Here is a 19,029-nt window from a genome sequence, read left to right on the forward strand (position 1 = left end):
GATGCAGACAAGACTAAACTAATAAATCATTCTTGTATAGGGATCACGAGCCTGAATTTGGCTTATCAAATCATTGATTAGATTATAAATTCAGGCATATAGTAATAAATGTAGAATTAGATCACATATGACAAAGCAAGTGTCACATCAGAATACAAGTGACAAGGCAGCCCCGGTGGCGCAGCGGTTCTTCGCCGCCTGCAGCCCAGGGTGTGATCCTGGAGACTCGAGATCGGGTCCCATGTCGGACTTCCCGCATGGAGCCTGCTTCTCCCTCTGCCTGTGTCTCTGCCTCTCTCTCTCTCTCTCTCTCTCTCTCTGAATAAATAAATAAATCTTAAAAAAAAAAAAAAAGAATACAAGTGACAGTGAGGTAGACAATCAGCATGGGCATTGGAATGGATCCAATGACTTGGGCATTGTTGGATAAAGCTTATATTTGACCATAATTAATTATTTTAGCAGCCTAGACTCTTTAAACTAAATATACCAAACTTATTTTTATATAAACTATGTATATAAAGCATATAAAAGTAAAGCATCTTACATTGCTTCTGGGTTCATTATGCAGACAGCTCCTGAGCACTGGCATTTGTTAATATCATCATAGGCTATTCCCATACTAAGGCTCAGTAATTGGGCTAAAATAACTGCAAGCGATTCCAGACTTATGGTTCTGGGGTGCTGGCAAAAAAGAACACACATGCACACACTCACATTAAGGAAGATAATTCATTTGCCTGGACGATAATGTAATTATTAAAGATAGTCACTCAATAAAATTGAATAGAGTCATCTAATGTATTAAACACAGGCATGCCATCCATATTAATCTAACATGATACAGGTACTATTATCAATATAAGAAAAATATAAAAAGTGACATCTGAAATTTTACCAAAATGTAAATACATGGTTCACTTGGCATCAGGGCAAGAAAAATATTACCCCAGTAACTTTTAATTATATATACAAAAGTTATATTTGTATTCACAAAAGAATATCTTTAGACATAATATATACAGGTCAAATTATTAACAGATTATGTTCATCTATAATTTAATTATAATTAAATTATATTTATATTATATATTATAATAAATTAATTATGTAAATCTTCCATACATTTAAAACATCAAAAATTAACCCATTGAGTTAGGCTAAATAATGACCAAAAAGAAGAATGCTGACTTGGCACAGTTGCTTAAACTTTATTTTCAAAACTAAAATATCTTTATAATTTTGTTTGCAAATATAAAATACTTATTATCGTGCACTTGGGACATACTAAAACATACACAGTCCAAGAAAAGTCCAAAACCCACACTATCACTTTTTAGTATATCCATACTTATCACTATTAGTATATATCTAATAGCATTTTGTCAAATATACTTCAAGAATGGTTTCTGGGAATACATTTGGGTATCTTATGTTTGTCTCTCTATATCAGCTTTGCAGCATTTTCCACCCTGCTCTCTAGCCCAGAAGGTGACACCAATAGATTATGTTAAAGGTTTCCTTTACCCTCTGCTTTTACCTTGATTTGGTCTTAAGAGAGGAACAGTCTGAGAGCAAAGTATTTATTACCACCACTGCCAGCATGCCTATAATTGTCTGAAATATTGAGTGGGAAGCCTCTAATCTGTCTGTGACCGTAGTAAAATGACATTGTCCTTTCCTTCAAGTCTGGGTGACATTTTTTTATTACTATCCTTACAAGCATGGCAAAGTTCTTATGTCTTGCATACCCATTGACAAATGGTCCCTTTATCAAATTATCACAGTTTAATATACCACCCATCTCAGAGAGAGAGAGAGAGAGAGAGAGAAAGGGAAAGGGAGGAAGAATGCAAAAGAAATTGAAGGATTCTGAGGATTCGGCTAAATTTCAAGAATTTAAATAATAAGATATTATATAATAATATAACAAATAATAGCATATTATTACTATAGTTACAGATTTGCTTGTTTGCAGGATAATGTGGAAAAGGTATAGCAATTATTCAATGTATCCTTACAAAATCATTTCTTTTTTTAAAAAACATTTTATTTATTTATTCATGAGAGACACACAGAGAGAGGCAGAGACACAGGCAGATAGAGAAGCAGGCTCCATGCAGGAAGCTGAGCCACCCAGGCATCCCTTAACAATCATTTCTCATTCTGTATCTGTCCTGTTCCCTGTTATCATTTATAGCTCAATAAGATAGAAAAAAATGATATTCAAAAATTTCAATTTAGTTATTTGTGTAAAAGTAGTTTCCTTCTCTCTCTCAATGTATAAACAAATCTTAAAAAAAAAAAAGTAGTTTCTTACCCCCACTCCCCATTAACTGCTTATCTTCTATCTTCTTACTACGACATGTATTTTGACCTTTCCTTTCATAGTATGATGGGATCAGATACATGGTTTAGTTTTTGAGATGACCTTCCTTTACACTTTCATTATGACAATCTCACATTGAACTTCTACTAATCAGCTCAGGCCGCTATTACAAAATACTACAGATTGTAGTGGTTTAAATAACAAATTTATTTCCTCATAGTTCTGAAGATCAAAAGTCCAAGATCGAACTACCAGCAGGGTTAGTCACTGGTGGGGTCTCTCTTCTATAGCTACCTTTTTACTGTGTTCTCTCACGTGGATTTTCCTCTATGTACGTGCAGATAGGTATTTCTGGTGTCTGTTCCTGTTTTTGTAAGAACACCAGGTCTACTGAATTAGAGATCCACTCTTATGATCTCCTTGAATCTTAATTATCTCCATAAAGGGCAGCCGAGTTGGCTCATTAGCGCCGCCTTCAGCCCAGGGCCTAATCCTGGAGACCCAGAGTCGAGTCCCACCTCAGGCTCCCTTGATGGAGCCTGCTTCTCCCTCTGCCTGTGTCTCTGCCTCTCTCTCTCTTTCTCTTTCTCTCTCTCTTTCTCTCTCTAGCTGTGTCTCTCATGAATAAATAAATAAAATCTTAAAAAAATATATATCTCCATAAAGGTTAAATCTCTAAATACAGTCACATGGGGCTTAGGGCTTCAATATATGAATTTTAGGGGGCTCGATTTAGTACATAACAGACCAATATGAAAAACTTGAAAAAAGTAAGGACTAGAGTATTAGAATCTCCTACAGAATATTTTTATGATTACTTCCATTTTGAAAATAAAATAATAGAAAAAGTAAAAAGTAAAATTAAACATTGGATTTTTAAAAAATATTTTAGGAAAAATATTACAACTAAGCAGAGAAGTTTCTTTTTGCAAATAATACTTGCTTAGGACAATAGTTGTAAAATAACAACAGTAACTGACATTTATTAAGGCTTCTTATGTGTCAATCACTAGACTGAAAAAAGATATGCAGATGAGTATTGATTGAGCAACATGTGATTACTTACTATAAGTATGCCTGCCACTTATGCTTATAAAATCTTTTAGTCTCTAATTTAAGGTCAGATTCTATATATGCCTTTCAGACAAAGCTTGCCAATATTGTTCAAGTCTTCTAAATTTGGTCTGAAAAATTAATTATCCAAGTATGATTTCTTTGGGCTAGTAGCTCTTTCAGTGTTTGCTTTGTGTTTTTTTGTAGGTATTTAGTTAGGTACATATGATTTCAAGTTTATTATATAAGGCTGGTAAAATTTTGTTTCATTCGAAATAATGAATCACTTAAAATTCATAGTTTACTTGAAGAACATTTTGCTGATTTACATTAACACTGATACATTACTCTTCCTTTGGCACTATATTCTGCATTTTTGTACTCTTCAGGGTTAAAATTTCTGGCATTATATATGGTTTTGAAACATAAAAGAGAAAACAATCTGATAACTTTTTTATTTTTAATAGTTGAAATTAAAATATTTTTAGCCACTTCTGGTTATTGCCTTTTCAAAATTGATGAAATTTTGTGTAATAGTTTCACACAAATCTTATGCCTTGATGCAGTTTTATGTACATATACGCATATATATAGAATACTTATTTAACATATATACACATTCACATACAATTTATACATATTATATGTACATACACATATACATACATACTCATGAATTGTGTATATATGTCACATACCTGCATACGTAGTACACTGTAGAAGATATAGAATGTTTTTATTACTCAGAAAGCTTTCTTCAGCAAGTTTCCAGGCATGATCTCTCCACGAAATGTTTCTGTTCTGATTTTTAACAATATGGCATATCTTTAGCTATGCTTTAGCTTCATAAAAATGGCACCAAGAAATAAATAGCCTTTGTTTCTGTCTTCTTTTTCTCAACTTACAGTTTTTGAGATCCATGAATATTGAGTGCACCAATAGTTCTTTTATTGCTTACATTATATGTATATACCACATGTATATCCATTTCATGGATAAGAGGAGTCAGTATTGTTAAAATGTCAATCTCCCTCAAATTGACCAAAGGATTCAGTTCAAAAACCAATCAGATTCAAAGCTTTTTTTGTTGGAATTGACAAGCTGATTTTAAAACAGAAATACCTAAATTAGTCTGAAGTAGTAGTAGTAGTAGTAGGGCTTATACTACCATTATGGATGATATACTATAAAACTATAGTTATCAAGACAATGTGGTGTTGGCAGGAAGGACAAAAAGACCAATGATACAAAAGAATACATAAAAGAATATATATAAAAAAATAAAAAAATAAAAAATAAAAAAAGAATATATATACGATGATTTGATTTATATAATAAAGGCACCACTGTAATTCTGTGAAAGAAAAATAACCTGTTTACTAAGTGTCATGAAATGATTGCTTGCCTAATGTGAATAAATAATCCTGACCCCTAACTCACAGCAAACAAGTTATTTGAATGTGATTTACATAGATCTGTAATTGAAAGGTAAAAATAAGTTTGCATTAGAAAATATAAATGATTAGCAAAAATTCTTTGAAGGTGTTCCTTTTTATATCTAGTTTGTTAACAATTTTCTTTTTTGTCATAAATGGGTTCTTTTTAAAATTTTTTATTTAAATTCAATTAACCAACATATTGAACACTACATCTGACACAAATGATGATATCATAAATGAGTTCTAACTTTACTAAATGTTTTCTTCTGCACCTATTATTTATTTTGGTATGATAGATCATGATTGATTTTCAAATATAAAATTAACCTCGCATTCCTAGAATAATTCCAACTTGGGCCATGTGTTAATCTGACAGATTGTAGACATAGTTGACATAAATCTCAGTTCATAACACAAGTGAAGAAACAGGCCCCTCTTTTAATTTTCTCTAAAAGAATTTGTTATACATTGGTACTAGAACTTTTCGGGATTTCCTGAAGGAGGCCATCTCAACCTCAAGTTTCTGTGTATTTTCATTTTTTAGTCTTATAAGATTCAATTACTCAATAGTTCAATGTTGATTCAGATTTTCTTTCCTATTGACTTGATAGATTTTTATTATTCAGGAAATTTGTTAATTTCATCCAGATTTATTGCCATCTGTTACTTAAGAACATGCCTTGTTTTATTTTTGATATGTCTGAGATCTGTGGTGATGGTGTCCCTTTTTTGTCAATGATGTTTTGATAATTCATTTGCTCTTTTTGAGATAGCCTACTAATTTTGCTTGGAATTTATCAATTTTATTTATCTTCTCAAACAAATTGCTTTCGTACTTGATGATCTCCATGATATACATGTTTTGTATTTTTCACTGATAATCAATATTATTTTTATTACTTCCTCCTTTCTATACAGTCTTTCAGTTTAACTTACAACTACATGTTTTTGAAATTGGATTTAGATCATCTATATTTAAGCTACCTTTATTTTAATTTGTATAACTAAAGCTACAATGTTCTCTGTTCTTTTTTTTTTTTTTTTCTGGCATCCCAGGAGTTTAAGTATGCTGTATTTTTGGTATCATTTAACTTAAAATGAGTTCTAATTTCTCATGTTTTATTTGCAAACCCTTAGAAGTTTTATGTGATGCTTCTATTATTTAGTTCTAATTTTAATCCATGGTGGTCAGAAAATTTTCTCTGTAAGATTTCTCTCATTGATGCTGTTTATTTATCACTGTTTTATTTATTTTGGTAAATTAAGGAAAAAGCAAGGGAAGAGAAGAAATCTTATGTATGTGATAGATATGTTTATTCCCTTGTTTGAAGTGATGATATTATGGATTTATGCATATAATAAAATTAAAGTGTATACATTAAATATGAATAAATTGTTATGTTTAATGCAGTTAAAAATAAAATATTATTCTGCTGCTCTTTGGTATAAAGCTTTTAAATATGTTTCAACAAAATGGAAAATAGGGCATTTCTGAGTAGATTTTTTCTCATTCTCAAATATTATCATGGATGTCTTTTCTTCTTTTATTCTTTCATATTTGCTTTATGTATTTTGAAGCAGTGTAACTAGGTACATGAAACATAATGATTGCTATGTCTTTTCAATTCCTTTATCATTTAGTATTCCCATTTCTTGTTTTTTTTTTAAGTTTCTTTTTTAGATTTAATTATTCATTCATGAGAAACACAGAGAGAGAGAGAGGCAGAGACATAAGCAGAGGGAGAAGCAGGCTCCATGCAGGGAGCCCAATGTGGGACTTGACTCAGGATGCCCTGAGCCAAAGGCAGAGGCTCAACCGCTGAGCCACCCAGGCATCCCAATATTCCTATTTCTTGTAACACTCTTTCCTTAAAGTCTACTGCTATAGATTGAATTGTGTCCTCTGCAAAATCTTAGGCTGAAGCCCGAGCCCCCAGTGTGACTAATGTGACTGTATTTGGAGACGGGGTATTTAGGAAGTAATTAAGGTTAAATACAGGCATCTCATAAAACTGTGGGCTTAAAAAGAAGATCTCTTTCTCTTTCTCTTCTTTTTCTCTCTCCTTCCCCACTTCTCCCCACTATATAAAAACACAAGAGAAGATGGATGCCTGTAAGCAAGGAAGAGAGAGAGCTGTCACCAGAACCTGACCATGCTGGCACCCTCATCTCAGACTTCCAGCCTCTAGAACTATAAGAAAATAAACGTGCTGTTTAATCTACCCACTCTATGTTATTTGGTTATGGCAGTACAACCTAATTAAAACATCTATTTTATTTGCTATTAACATCTCAAGAAAAATTGCTTTTGTTTAGTATTTACACTGTATAAATTTTCAATGTATAGATTCCATTTTCAGAAAAATGGAGCAAACACCAGTTTATCTCTCCCATTGAACCCATCTATAAAACCTGGACAGAATGAAGAGACAGCTCTTCGACAAGTCTGAAAGTATCAGCATTCAAAGGGAGAAGAATACCCTAACCCAAAGTACCAGTGAATTGGTCTCTTCTGGCCTAAAAGCCATGTAGTGTGAATTTGGAAGTGAGCACTATATTGCAAATGGAGAACCAGGAGAAAAATCTAGAATTCTAAACTGAAAAGTGGGAAAGGAAACTTGAATCTCAGGGAAAGTGGGGATGTCCTGTGTATTTCTTTTTTTCCTTTTCCTTCTGTTCTTTCATGTCCCATCTATCAGATGATTCTTCAGGGACTGTAGCAGCACTGAAGTGGACAAAATGGGGGAAATTACAGAGCCAAAATTCTGAATCTGAAGGAAGAGCACTTTTCCCTTCTTTTAGTGGAGCTTTGGGTTCAAGAATTTGGGACAAAATAATCACAGAAATGGAAAGATTCTGGACAAAAGACTAAAAAAGGCAACCACAAATAAGTGAAACATAGTAGGATGATAAAGAAGTATAAATTGAGGAAATCAATCCCACAAAGCTATCGTCTATCTATTTACCATCCATCTATCATAATCATCTCTATCCTGTAACCCTCTCTTAATATTTAAGACTATATTTTTTAAAATTTATGTATAAACCATTGTATTAATCTGGGCTTGTTAGAGAAATAGAACCAATAGCATAGTGAGAGAGAGTCGGAGAGAAAGACATGTATTATAAGGAATTGGCTCATGTGATTATGGAGGCTGACAAGTACAAAACTGGGAGAGTGGGCCAGCAGCCTGGAGACCCAGGACAACTAATAATGCTATTCCAGTTTGAAGGCCAGCAGGCTGAACACCCAAGGAAGATGATGGTGCAGATGAAATCTGAAGGCAATCTGCTGACGAATTCTCTCTTGCTTGTGCCGGATGATCCTTTTATTCTATTTCAGCCTTCAAATGATTGGATTAGGCCCACCCACATTAAGGGAGATAATGTGTTTTACTTAAATTTCACCAATTTAAATATTAAATATTAAACTCTCCAAGTCTACATGCAAAATTAATCATCACAAGCATCATTCTAACATTTCAAATTCAGGTTCAAAATTAAACTCCTCTTTTACCCTTCCCTTCCCTTATGCCTCTGGCCCTGTTCCTCTGTCTAGTTTTTTCAAGACAAATCTGAGGCATAATCATTTATTTTTCTATCCTACAGGTTATGTATTCCAATAAGGTGTTAAGCCCTTTATGTTCTATTTTTATAGTATTTACTGAACAAAATCTACTCACAAATCCAAGAATAAAACACTAGCTTATATCATTCATCTGCAATTATCTCCTATCTGGTCTCCCTGTTTTAGAAACTTACCACTCAACAATTATTTTTCCATAAGGCTACTAGAAGAATATTTCACATTGGCTTAAAAACCTCCAGTGCCTTTTTATTGCAAGTTGAATAAAATTCAAAACTATTTACCAAGATCTATAAGGCCCCATATAATTAGACTCTTGTTGACTTCAACAATCTTAATATTTTTTCAGCCATCTTGTTCATGACATTCATGTCCATCTGAAAGCCTTTGAATTTAATGATCTTTCTTGTAGTCACTGACTTCTTAGACCTTGCCATAACTGCCTCTGTTTCATCCTTCATCCTTCCCTCTTAAATATTTTCTCCTTAAGGTTTTTCTCTGATCACCCTAGCTTAAATAGTCCCTTCCTCATCTCACCGATTATATCACCCTAATGTATGTTCTTATTAGCAAATGCCATTAACTAAATATTATGACATTACTTTCAGTTAAATGATGTCAACAGATTTTCCAAGTAGAAATGATCCTACATTCTTTGGATAAAATCACATTGGTCATGGTCTATTATCTTATAAATTGTTAGGTTCAGTTGGTTAGTATTTTTGATTTATGTTTCTACTTCTCTTCATGTTTGTGGATAAATGAGCTCTAATTTCATCTTGTGTAACATCCTCTTTGGGTATTAATATTATTATGGTAATTCTGGCTTCCAAATTTGTATTTTTATTTTTCTATTCTCCATAAATACCTAAGATTGAAATAATCAGTTCCCTCAAAATTGTGTAGAATGCCTAAAAACATTGTTTTATTTTCCTTATGAGATTTTTAAAATAATTGATTCCTTTAATAGTTTGGTTATTCTGAATTTCTAGTTCTTCTTGTGTAAGTTTTAGGAAGTGATAGATTCCTATTAAAAATGTACTTATTTTTCTACATTTGCAAATTTGTTATAATACCTACTATCTTCCTAATGTTATCTACATCTGCAGTATTTCCCCTTTATTTTTATAATTTTATTAATATATGTCTACCCTATTTTATAAAAATTAGTTTTGACAGAAGTATGCTTGTTTTTAGTTTTTTTTGAGACTTAATATTCCTTTCAAATATTTCTATTCTACCTATAATGTCTTACATTGATTTCTGCTTTTATCTTCATTATTTCTTGCCACTTATATGTCTTAAATGTTATCTTGTTTCCATCTTTTCACATATTTTATATTAGATAATTAGCTCATAGTTTTCAGCTGTATTATCTGCAAAGTTCATCAGATACTAATTTCCTGGACTATTCTTCCTTTACTCCTTCACTCCTAAAGTTTTAGTATCAATTATTTTAGTATCAACAATGCTTTTGATTTAAAGTTTCTTATGAATATGAGATTTTAATTTTATTAATTATTTTTGTTTATTGTATAGCTGGAATTGCCTTGACAACTTGTCCAAAAATCATTTGATTATATATGTGTGGGTCTATTTTTAGATTTCTATATTGTTACATTGATCAGTCTAATTACACTGCAATATCTTAATTACTGTGTTTTTTGGAAGTTTTTATCTTCCACTTTTCCTCAATTTTCAAACTTGTTTTATCTATTTTCTTAATATTTGTATATAAATTTTTTGTTATCAGCTTGTCAATTTTTTCCAAAAAAAAAAAGCCTGCTGAGATTTTGATTAGGACTGCATTATTATCACTATAATATTGCAAAGGACAATTTAATTTCATATGAGAAAGACAACAATTTAATAATTTTTTTATAAGAAACAGAGGATTAAAAAATAAAATACCTTTTAAAAAGCTTAGAAAATTAGAAATGAAACTGAGCCTCCATATTATGTTACAAAGTGTCTATAATTATCTAGGATTATTAAATCTGGGATTTTTGAGGTCCTAGCCGATAGGAGAAGAAAGAAAAGATATAAGTATTAGAAAGGAAAAAAGAATGAAATTGTTCTTATTCACATATGACAAAATTGGACACGAAAAAGTTTAAATCTAATACTGCTATAGGTAAACATAGAAATATATAGGTCAGTGTACAATATTTGTTTTTCAACATAACAGAAACACATTATATTTAAAATATAATATTGTCAAAATCAAACCAAATATATGCAAAACATCTACATGGAAAGCTACTGTGAAGTTTATGCCTATTTGCTATGTATTATATATATATATGTATTATGTATATATGTTTTAAAGAACTCGTGAGTTATTGGCTTCTCTGAAGGTTTTTTTTTTTTAAATAAAAAGATTTTATTTATTTATTCATAAGAGACACACAGACAGAGAGAGAGGCAGAGAGAGGAGCGGGCTCCTTGCAGGGAGCCCGATGTGGGACTCGATACCAGATTCTGGGATCAGCCCTGAGCTGAAGGCAGACACTCAACTGCTGAGCCACCCAGGTGTCCCTGAAGGTTCTTTTTTTAAAGGATTTTATTTATTTATTATTGAGAGACACAGAGAGGCAGAGACATAGGCAGAGGGAGACACAGACTCCATGCAGGGAGCCTGATGTGGGACTCAATCCTGGGACTCCAGGATCACACCCTGAGCCAAAGGCAGATGCTCAACCACTGAGCCACCCAGGCGTCCCAATATATTTTACTATCAATTCTATTTGCTCATACTTGCTTCTTTCTTATTTAACTAGAATATATTTTAACTTTTTATGTTCACTTTCACTTAGTCCTAGTAATGTATCTCTTGTAAAGAACTAAACATTTGAACTTGAAAAAAAAATTTAAATTCATCAGAGATTTTATCACTTAGTTGGTGAGTTGTAATTCATTACATTCACATAATTACTGTTATATTAAAATATATTAAACCATTTTATTTGATATTTTCAATTCACTTTATTTTATATATTATGTTTCTTCTTCCTTAGCTATAATTTTCATTTATTTCATTAGATTATTACATGATATAGTTTTGTTCTTACTATCCATTCTCTAGATCAAAGTTCATCTCATATGCCCATACTTCTTTTTTTTATTATTTTATTTATTTATTTTAAAGATTTTATTTATTCATTCATGAGAGACACACAGAGAGAGAGAGGCAGAGGCACAGGCAGAAGGAGAAGCAGGCTCCATGCAGGGAGCTTGATGTGGGACTCAATCTCGGGACTCCAGGATCACACCCTGGGCCAAAGGCAGGCACTAAACTGCTGAGCCACCCAGGGATCCCCCTCATACTTCTAAATTTTATTATTATCTATAACTTTCTCTTAAGAAGACAAGTTCTATAACATTCTTTTATGTCAATTCTATTACTCCTTAACCACACCATCATAGAATATGTTCTGGTTTAATATTGACATAATACCTATCATTCTCCACTGCAGCACAGTTCCAGCTATTTTCATTTATAGCTTTTCATGTTATAAGTAATTTCTACAAATATATTCTGAATGTTAGTATATCTGGGAATATTTTATTGTGTCTTATATTTGAATGACTTCTTTTAGGTATTAACTGTGCCTTTCAAGCACTTTTATATTACTTTTTTTATTCATTATTCATTATGATTTCTCCACTATAGAACTTCTTTGTTATTCTGATTTTCATTTTTCTGGAAATAAAGCAATTTTCTTCATTATATTTGATATTTCATTTCATTTTTGGTGTGCTTTTTTATCTATTCTGTTTTGATGTTTTATATGACCTTTTCATCCAACAACCAACTTTTCTCCTCTCCTACAAGATGATTGAGTATAAGGGATATGGGAGACTGCAGAAGGGATTGCTTGACAAGGATTTTGTTGATCTGATAGTGGCTATGATTTAGTGAAATTTATTTTCATTTCTCCTTCAAAAGTCTTCTTATGACTTTTAATTATTTATCTCCATTACTCTTTTCTTAAAATATTTAACATACTTATTTGAGAGAGAAAGAGAGCACACACTCGAGTTGGGAGAAGGGCAGACAGAGGAAGAGAATCTCAGCATGGAGCCCCATAGGGCGCAGTCTTATGACACTGAGATTATGACATGAGCTGAAATCAAGAGTCAGACCCTTAACCAACCAAGTCACCCAGGGGCCCCAATCTCCATTACTCTTAATATCTAGCTATTGGCACTTTTACTTCAATAATATATTTCCCTTAACTTTTCATTTACTGTTCCTATACCTTTTCTGATGTCTCCTGGGAGAGGTTCTAATTCTGATTTTATCCAATACTTTGTGCAATTATTATAATTATACCTAATTTTTTTGTACCTAATGCTTCAAAGTAGTCCATTCCTATAATATCTTACACCTAATGTTTTTTTTTTATACCTAATGCTTCAAAGTAGTCCATTCCTATAATATCTTACACACTTCATTTTCTTTGAAGTTCTATAACTATAAATAGTTCTGCTTCAAGTGGTATATATTGTGTACTGTGTTTTCTTCCAAAGACGTATAATACTCAGGATCTACATAGTCCATGAACTGAGGTCAACAGATAATATGTCCAGTAATACATAATGGTATAAAAACCTTGAGGCCAAGAACTGCTTGTGTCAATCCTCATGAATGAGTAAATTAGTGACTAACAAGTAAGTGGATGAGTCCAAGGAAAAAGAGTTGCAAGACATCAAATAACTTTTGCTAACTATTCTTACATGTTTCTACTAATCCTAAAGTCACCTGGGTTATGGTTTCCTCTACAAACTTTTAGGAAGAAGAAGCAACTGAGGGATATAGATCTTAGATTGTATTCCATAGCTCTGAGAAATTAGGTAGGGAGGTGGTGTCTAAACATAAGAGGACAGAGAGGAGCTAAGATAGGGTAGTAGGAGGACCCTAGGATTGCCTGGTCCCTCAAACACAGGTAGATAACTATCAAGTCATTCTGAATATCAAGAAATTGTTCTGAAGACTAGTAGAACAAATTGTACAACTAGAGAGAGAGATAGAAGAGGCCACATCATGGAAGGTGGGATGTAGGGAGGCATGATTTGGGGGAGAAAAGGATCCCAATGAGGGAGTCCAGGTCAGGGAGGGAGGCAAAAGAGAGAAAGAGAAGTGCACAAGAGATCACACAAGGAAAACATTTATCCAAAGACATTGACTGATAAAATGAGAGGGGCTGATTTTCACGAGCCCCTGGTTGTTTTTTTACAACCAATGGGGCCAAAGATTGGAATTTCAGAGGCCTAGAGTGTGACCAGGGTGGAGCCTGGTGGGTACTACATTGCTCCAATGGAGGAGGACAAATATCCAAGTAGCAGGAATTGAGAATCCCCTGGTACACCCTGAGAGAAGTTTCCCTCCATAGACCACATCTTGGATAGATGGCATTATCTTTTCAGGGACAAGAGAGCTGGTGGGTGCCGTTATTCTTCCCCACCTTTCAACATAGGTCAGAAACACCTGCTGAGGGTAGCTCATCTGGACACTGGTTATTTGCTGCACTTTATTCCAAAACCCACTCCCTGTACTTTGCTGTGTCAGCTTTTCTGGGAAAAACTTACATCAACATCAGCATGGCAAGACCCTCCACCAGAGGACTAATGAAGGTCTCTGAAGACAGAGACCTAGCCAAAATGCCACGACAGAGGAATTCATCCCAAAAGAAAGAACAAGAAAGATTACAGACGATCAAAACAGATATAAGTAAGATGCCTTATCCATAATTTAAAACAATAATCATAAGGATACTAGCTGGGTTTGAAAAAGCATACAAGACACCAGAGAGTCCCTTACCATACATAGGAAAGACCTAAAACTAGTCAGGTTGAAATAAAAAATGCTATAACTGAGATGTGAAAAAGACTGGATATAATGACCTCAGGATGGAAGAAGCAGAGGAATAAAAGATAAAACTATGGAAAAAGTGAACTGAAAAAGAGAAGGAAAGAAAACTATTGGATCACAAATGTAGGCTCAGAGAACTCAGCGAATCCATAAAGCATAATAACATTCATATCATAGGAGTCTCAAAAAAACAAAGGACGGGAAAAAGTTTGAGCAAATTATAGCTGAAAACTTTCCTAATCTGGAGAAGGAAACAGACATTGCAATACAAGAGGCACAGAAAATTCCCACCAAAGTCAACAAAAGCTGGCTAACACCAAGATATATTGTAGTCAAATTAACAAAACACAGACAAAGAAAGAATCTTGAAAGCAGAAAGGGGGGAAGAGTCCTTAACTTAAAATAATCACTCTGAAAATGACCACTAAACAAGAAGCTGCAAGAAATATTAAGGGGGACTCTGACTCTGAGTAGGGGGAAAAAAGACCAAAGGAACAAAGCAACAAAGACTAGAAAGGAACACAGAACAATTGTAAATATATATGCACCTCACTTGGAAGCTTCCAGATATATAAATCAATTAATAATAAACAAAGAAAATCATTGGTAATAATACAATAATAGTAGGGGACTTCAACGTACCACTCACAGCATCCAGGCAGAAATTCCTCAAGAAAACAATGAACCAGATGGATTTAACAGATTATATATATATATATATATATATATATATATATATATATATTATATAAAATATATATATAATATATAAAATATATATATACATATATATATATATAAAACATTTCATCCTCAAACAGCAGAATACACATTCTTCTCAAGTTCCCATGGAACATTTTACAGAATAGATCACATACTGGATCACAAATCAGGCCTCAACAAGTACAAAAAGACTGAGATCACACTATGCATATTTTTAGACCATGACGTTATGAAACTTGAAGTACTTGAAGTCAACCACAAGAAAAAAATTGGAAAGACCATAATTATATGGAGGTTAAAGAACATAAGAATGAATGTGTTAACCAGCAAAGTACAGAAAATAAAAGTATATATGGAAATAAATGAAAATGAAAACACAACAATCTAATACCTTTGGGATGCAGAAAAGGCAGGCCTAAGACAGAAGTATATACCAATACAGGCCTATCTCAACAAGCAAGAAAAGTCTCAAATACACAATCTAAACTTACACCTAAAGGAGCTAGAAAAGGAAGAGCAAATAAAGCCTAAAGCCAGCAGAATGGAAATAATTAAGATTAGAGCAGAAATAAATGATGTAGAAACAAACAACAAAAAAGTAGAATAGATAAATTAAACTAAGAGCTGGTTCATGGTCAGAATTAATAAAATTGATAAACCCCTAGTCAGACTTATCAAAAAGAAAAAAGACTCAAGTAAATAAAATAATGAAAGAGGAGAGATCAACCAATATCACAGAAATACAAGCAATTATAAGAGAATATGATAAAAAAAAGTATATGCCAACAAACTGGGCAATCTGGAAGAAATGGATAAATTCCTAGAAACATATAAACTACCAAATCTGAAACAGGAAGGAATAGAAAATATGAACAGCCCCATTACCAGCAAAGAAATTAAATCAGTAATAAAAAGTGTCCCAACCAAAAATAGTCCAGGGCCAATGGCTTCACAGGTGAATTCTACCAAACACTTAAAGAAGAGATAACTCCTATTCTTCTCAAATTATTACAAAATATCAAAAAGGAAGGAAAAATTCCAGTTTCATTCTATGAATTTAATATTTCATATTTAATATTCTACAGTACATTAAAAGAATCATTCATCCTGATCAAATGGGATTTAATCCCAGGCTGCAATGGTGGTTCAATATTTGCTAATCAACTTGATACACCACATTAATAAAAGAAAATAGAACCATACCATCCTCTAATTAGATGCTGGAAAGCATTTGACAAAGTATAGCATCATTTATTGATAAAAAACCCTCAACAAAGTAGAGATAGAGGGAACATACCTCAACAATGTAAAGGACACATATGAAAGACCCATAGCGAATATCATCCTCAAGGGGGAAAACTGAGAGCTTTTCTTCTATGGTCAGAAACAAAAGAGAAATGTCCACTCTTACCACTGTTAATTAGTTTAGTGCTAGAAGTCTGAGCCTCAGTGATCAGACAACAAAAAGAAATAAAAGATATCCCAATTGGCAAGGAAGAAATCAATTTTCACTCTTTGTAGATCACATGATACTTTATGACATGATACTTAGGCAGCCTGGGTGGCTGGGCGGTTTGGCACCGCCTTTGGCCCAGGGCGTGATCCTGGAGACCAGGGATCAAGTCCCACATCGGGCTCCCTGCATGGAGCCTGCTTCTCTCTCTGCCTGTGTCTCTGCCTCTCTCTCTCTCATGAATAAATAAAATCTAAAAAAAAAAAAAAAAAAAAAAAAAAAAAAACCTCCACCAAAAAATTTCAAGAATAATACATGAATTCTGTAGAGTCATAGGATACAATATTAACATGCAGAAATCTGTTGCATTTCTATACACCAATAATGAAATAATAGAAAAAGAAATCAAGGAATTGATCCCATTTATCTTTGTACCAAAGATAATAATACCCCTAGGTATAAACCTAACCAAAGATGGAAATGATCTAAATTATGAAAATTATAGAACACTTATGAAAGAAATTGAAGAGGACACAAAGAAATGGAAAAACATTCCATGCTCATGGATGGAAGAACACCTATTGTTAAAATATCTATATGACCCAAAGCAATCTACACATTCAATGCAATCCCTATCAAAGTACCACCATTTTTCACAGAGCTAGAACAAACGATCTTAGTATTTTTATGGAACCACAAAAGACCCGAATAGTCAGAGCAATCTTGAAAAAAGAAAAGCAAAGTTGGTGGTATCACAATTCTGGACTTCAAGTTATATTACAAAGCTGTGGTCATCAAGACAGTATGGTACTGGCACAAAAACAGATACAGAGATCATTGGAACAGAATAGAAACCCCAGAAATGGACCCATAAGTATATGGTCAACTAATCTTTGGTAAAGCAGGAAAAAACATCCAATGGAAAAAAGACAACCTCTTCAACAAATGGTGTTGGGAAAAACTGTACAGCAATGTGAAAAAGAACAAAACTGGACCACGTTCTTTCACCATAGACAAAAATAAATTCAAAATAAATGAAAGGCCTAAATGTGAGACCTGAAACCATCAAAATCCTAGAAGAAAACACAGGCCACATGTATAATAAGAAGCCAGAGGCAAGAGAAACAAAAGCAAAAATGAACTACTGGGACTTCACCAATATAAAAGTTCTACTCAGTGAAGGGAACAATCAACAAAACTAAAAGGCAACTTTTGGAATGGGTGAAGATGTTTGCCAATGACATATCTGGTAAGGTTAGTACCCAAAATTTATAAAGAACTTACCAAACTCAATAATCAAAAAACAAATAATCCAGTTAAGAAATGAGCAGAAGATATGAACAGCCATTTTTCCAAAGAAGACATATAAATGGCCAATAAACATGAAAAGATGTTCAACATCACTGATCATCAGAGAAATACAAGTCAAAACCACAATGAGATATCACCTCATACCTGTAAGAATGGCTAAAGTTAACAACACAGGAAACAACACATGTTGCCAAGGATGAGGAAAAAGGGGAACCCTTGCACTGTCGGTGGGAATGCAAAGTGGTGCAGCCACTCCAGAAAACAGTATGGAAGTTCCTCAAAAAGTTAAAAATAGAACTACTCTGTTATCCAGCAATTGGATAGTAGATACTCACCCAAAGGATATAAATTTTTATTTGTTAAGTTCAGTAAGAACTTTTTTAAAGTTCAAACATTTCCAATGATCTTAGAATTATTTTGTAAATTTTAATATACATGAAATAATAAATATTAACTGTATATTAATCTAAATAGCATTCTACTTATACATTTCAGCCAAACAAATTAAGCCATACTATACCAGAGCAACACCTCCTCCATAATGGCTATCACACATCTTCCCTTGAAAGGTTGCACCAACATAATTTGATTTTTCTCTGTAACTTAAGTTTAAAAACAGGATTATAATCATATGATTTTGTAAAATTAAGCAAATTACTATTGAATTTTCCTAATAAAACGTTTTGGTTTGCATATTTATATAATAAATTTATAAATATTTCTACCTAACATTAGAGCTTGAAGTGACTAAATGTGTCTGCTTGTTTTGAAAACAGTGAAGCACATTTAAAAAAACAATAAAAAGTTTATTTTCATATTGAAGTTTTAGAAAATAACAAATCTTATTGTAACAAATTTTTTTTAAATTTTTGTTACAGAAAAAATTTTTTAAATTTTTTAAAATTAAAAAAAATATTTTTTAATTTAAAAATTTTAAAAATTTTAATTTAAAAATATTTTTCAAAATTAAAAATTTTAAAAAATTAAATCAATCCTAGAATATCAAAATAGAAGAGGAGGCTTATATTTTTTAAAATGCAGCACAATGTAAATATGGTATGTTAGAGATATTAAAATATACAGTAGTATTGACATATTCTTGGAGGTTTTTTGTTATCTTATGAAAATAAAACATTAAAAGAAACCCTAACTACTACACCCATCATGTGTGTTTCTTTAGATACATATTATTAATATTTCAAACACAGTTAGGGACATTTAATGATATATTACACATTCTAAGGTAAGAAAGCATAATAA

The 19,029-nt window shown here is 32.6% G+C and overlaps 1 protein-coding gene across 1 annotated transcript in view; it reads right to left on the reverse strand.

Moving 5' to 3' along the window:
• The window catches only part of ADAM2 (ADAM metallopeptidase domain 2), a 139,041-nt gene that overhangs the window by 68,382 nt on the left and 51,630 nt on the right, over nucleotides 1-19,029 (reverse strand). Inside the window, exons 9-10 of the mRNA XM_072762690.1 lie at nucleotides 18,290-18,371; nucleotides 548-684 (exon numbers count right to left, since the gene is read on the reverse strand). Coding sequence (XP_072618791.1) covers nucleotides 548-684; nucleotides 18,290-18,371 — 219 coding nt within the window. The remainder of the gene's footprint in view (nucleotides 1-547; nucleotides 685-18,289; nucleotides 18,372-19,029) is intronic.

The sequence above is a fragment of the Vulpes vulpes genome, chromosome 7, assembly GCF_048418805.1.
Source record: "Vulpes vulpes isolate BD-2025 chromosome 7, VulVul3, whole genome shotgun sequence".
Classification (NCBI taxonomy): Eukaryota; Metazoa; Chordata; class Mammalia; order Carnivora; family Canidae; genus Vulpes; species Vulpes vulpes.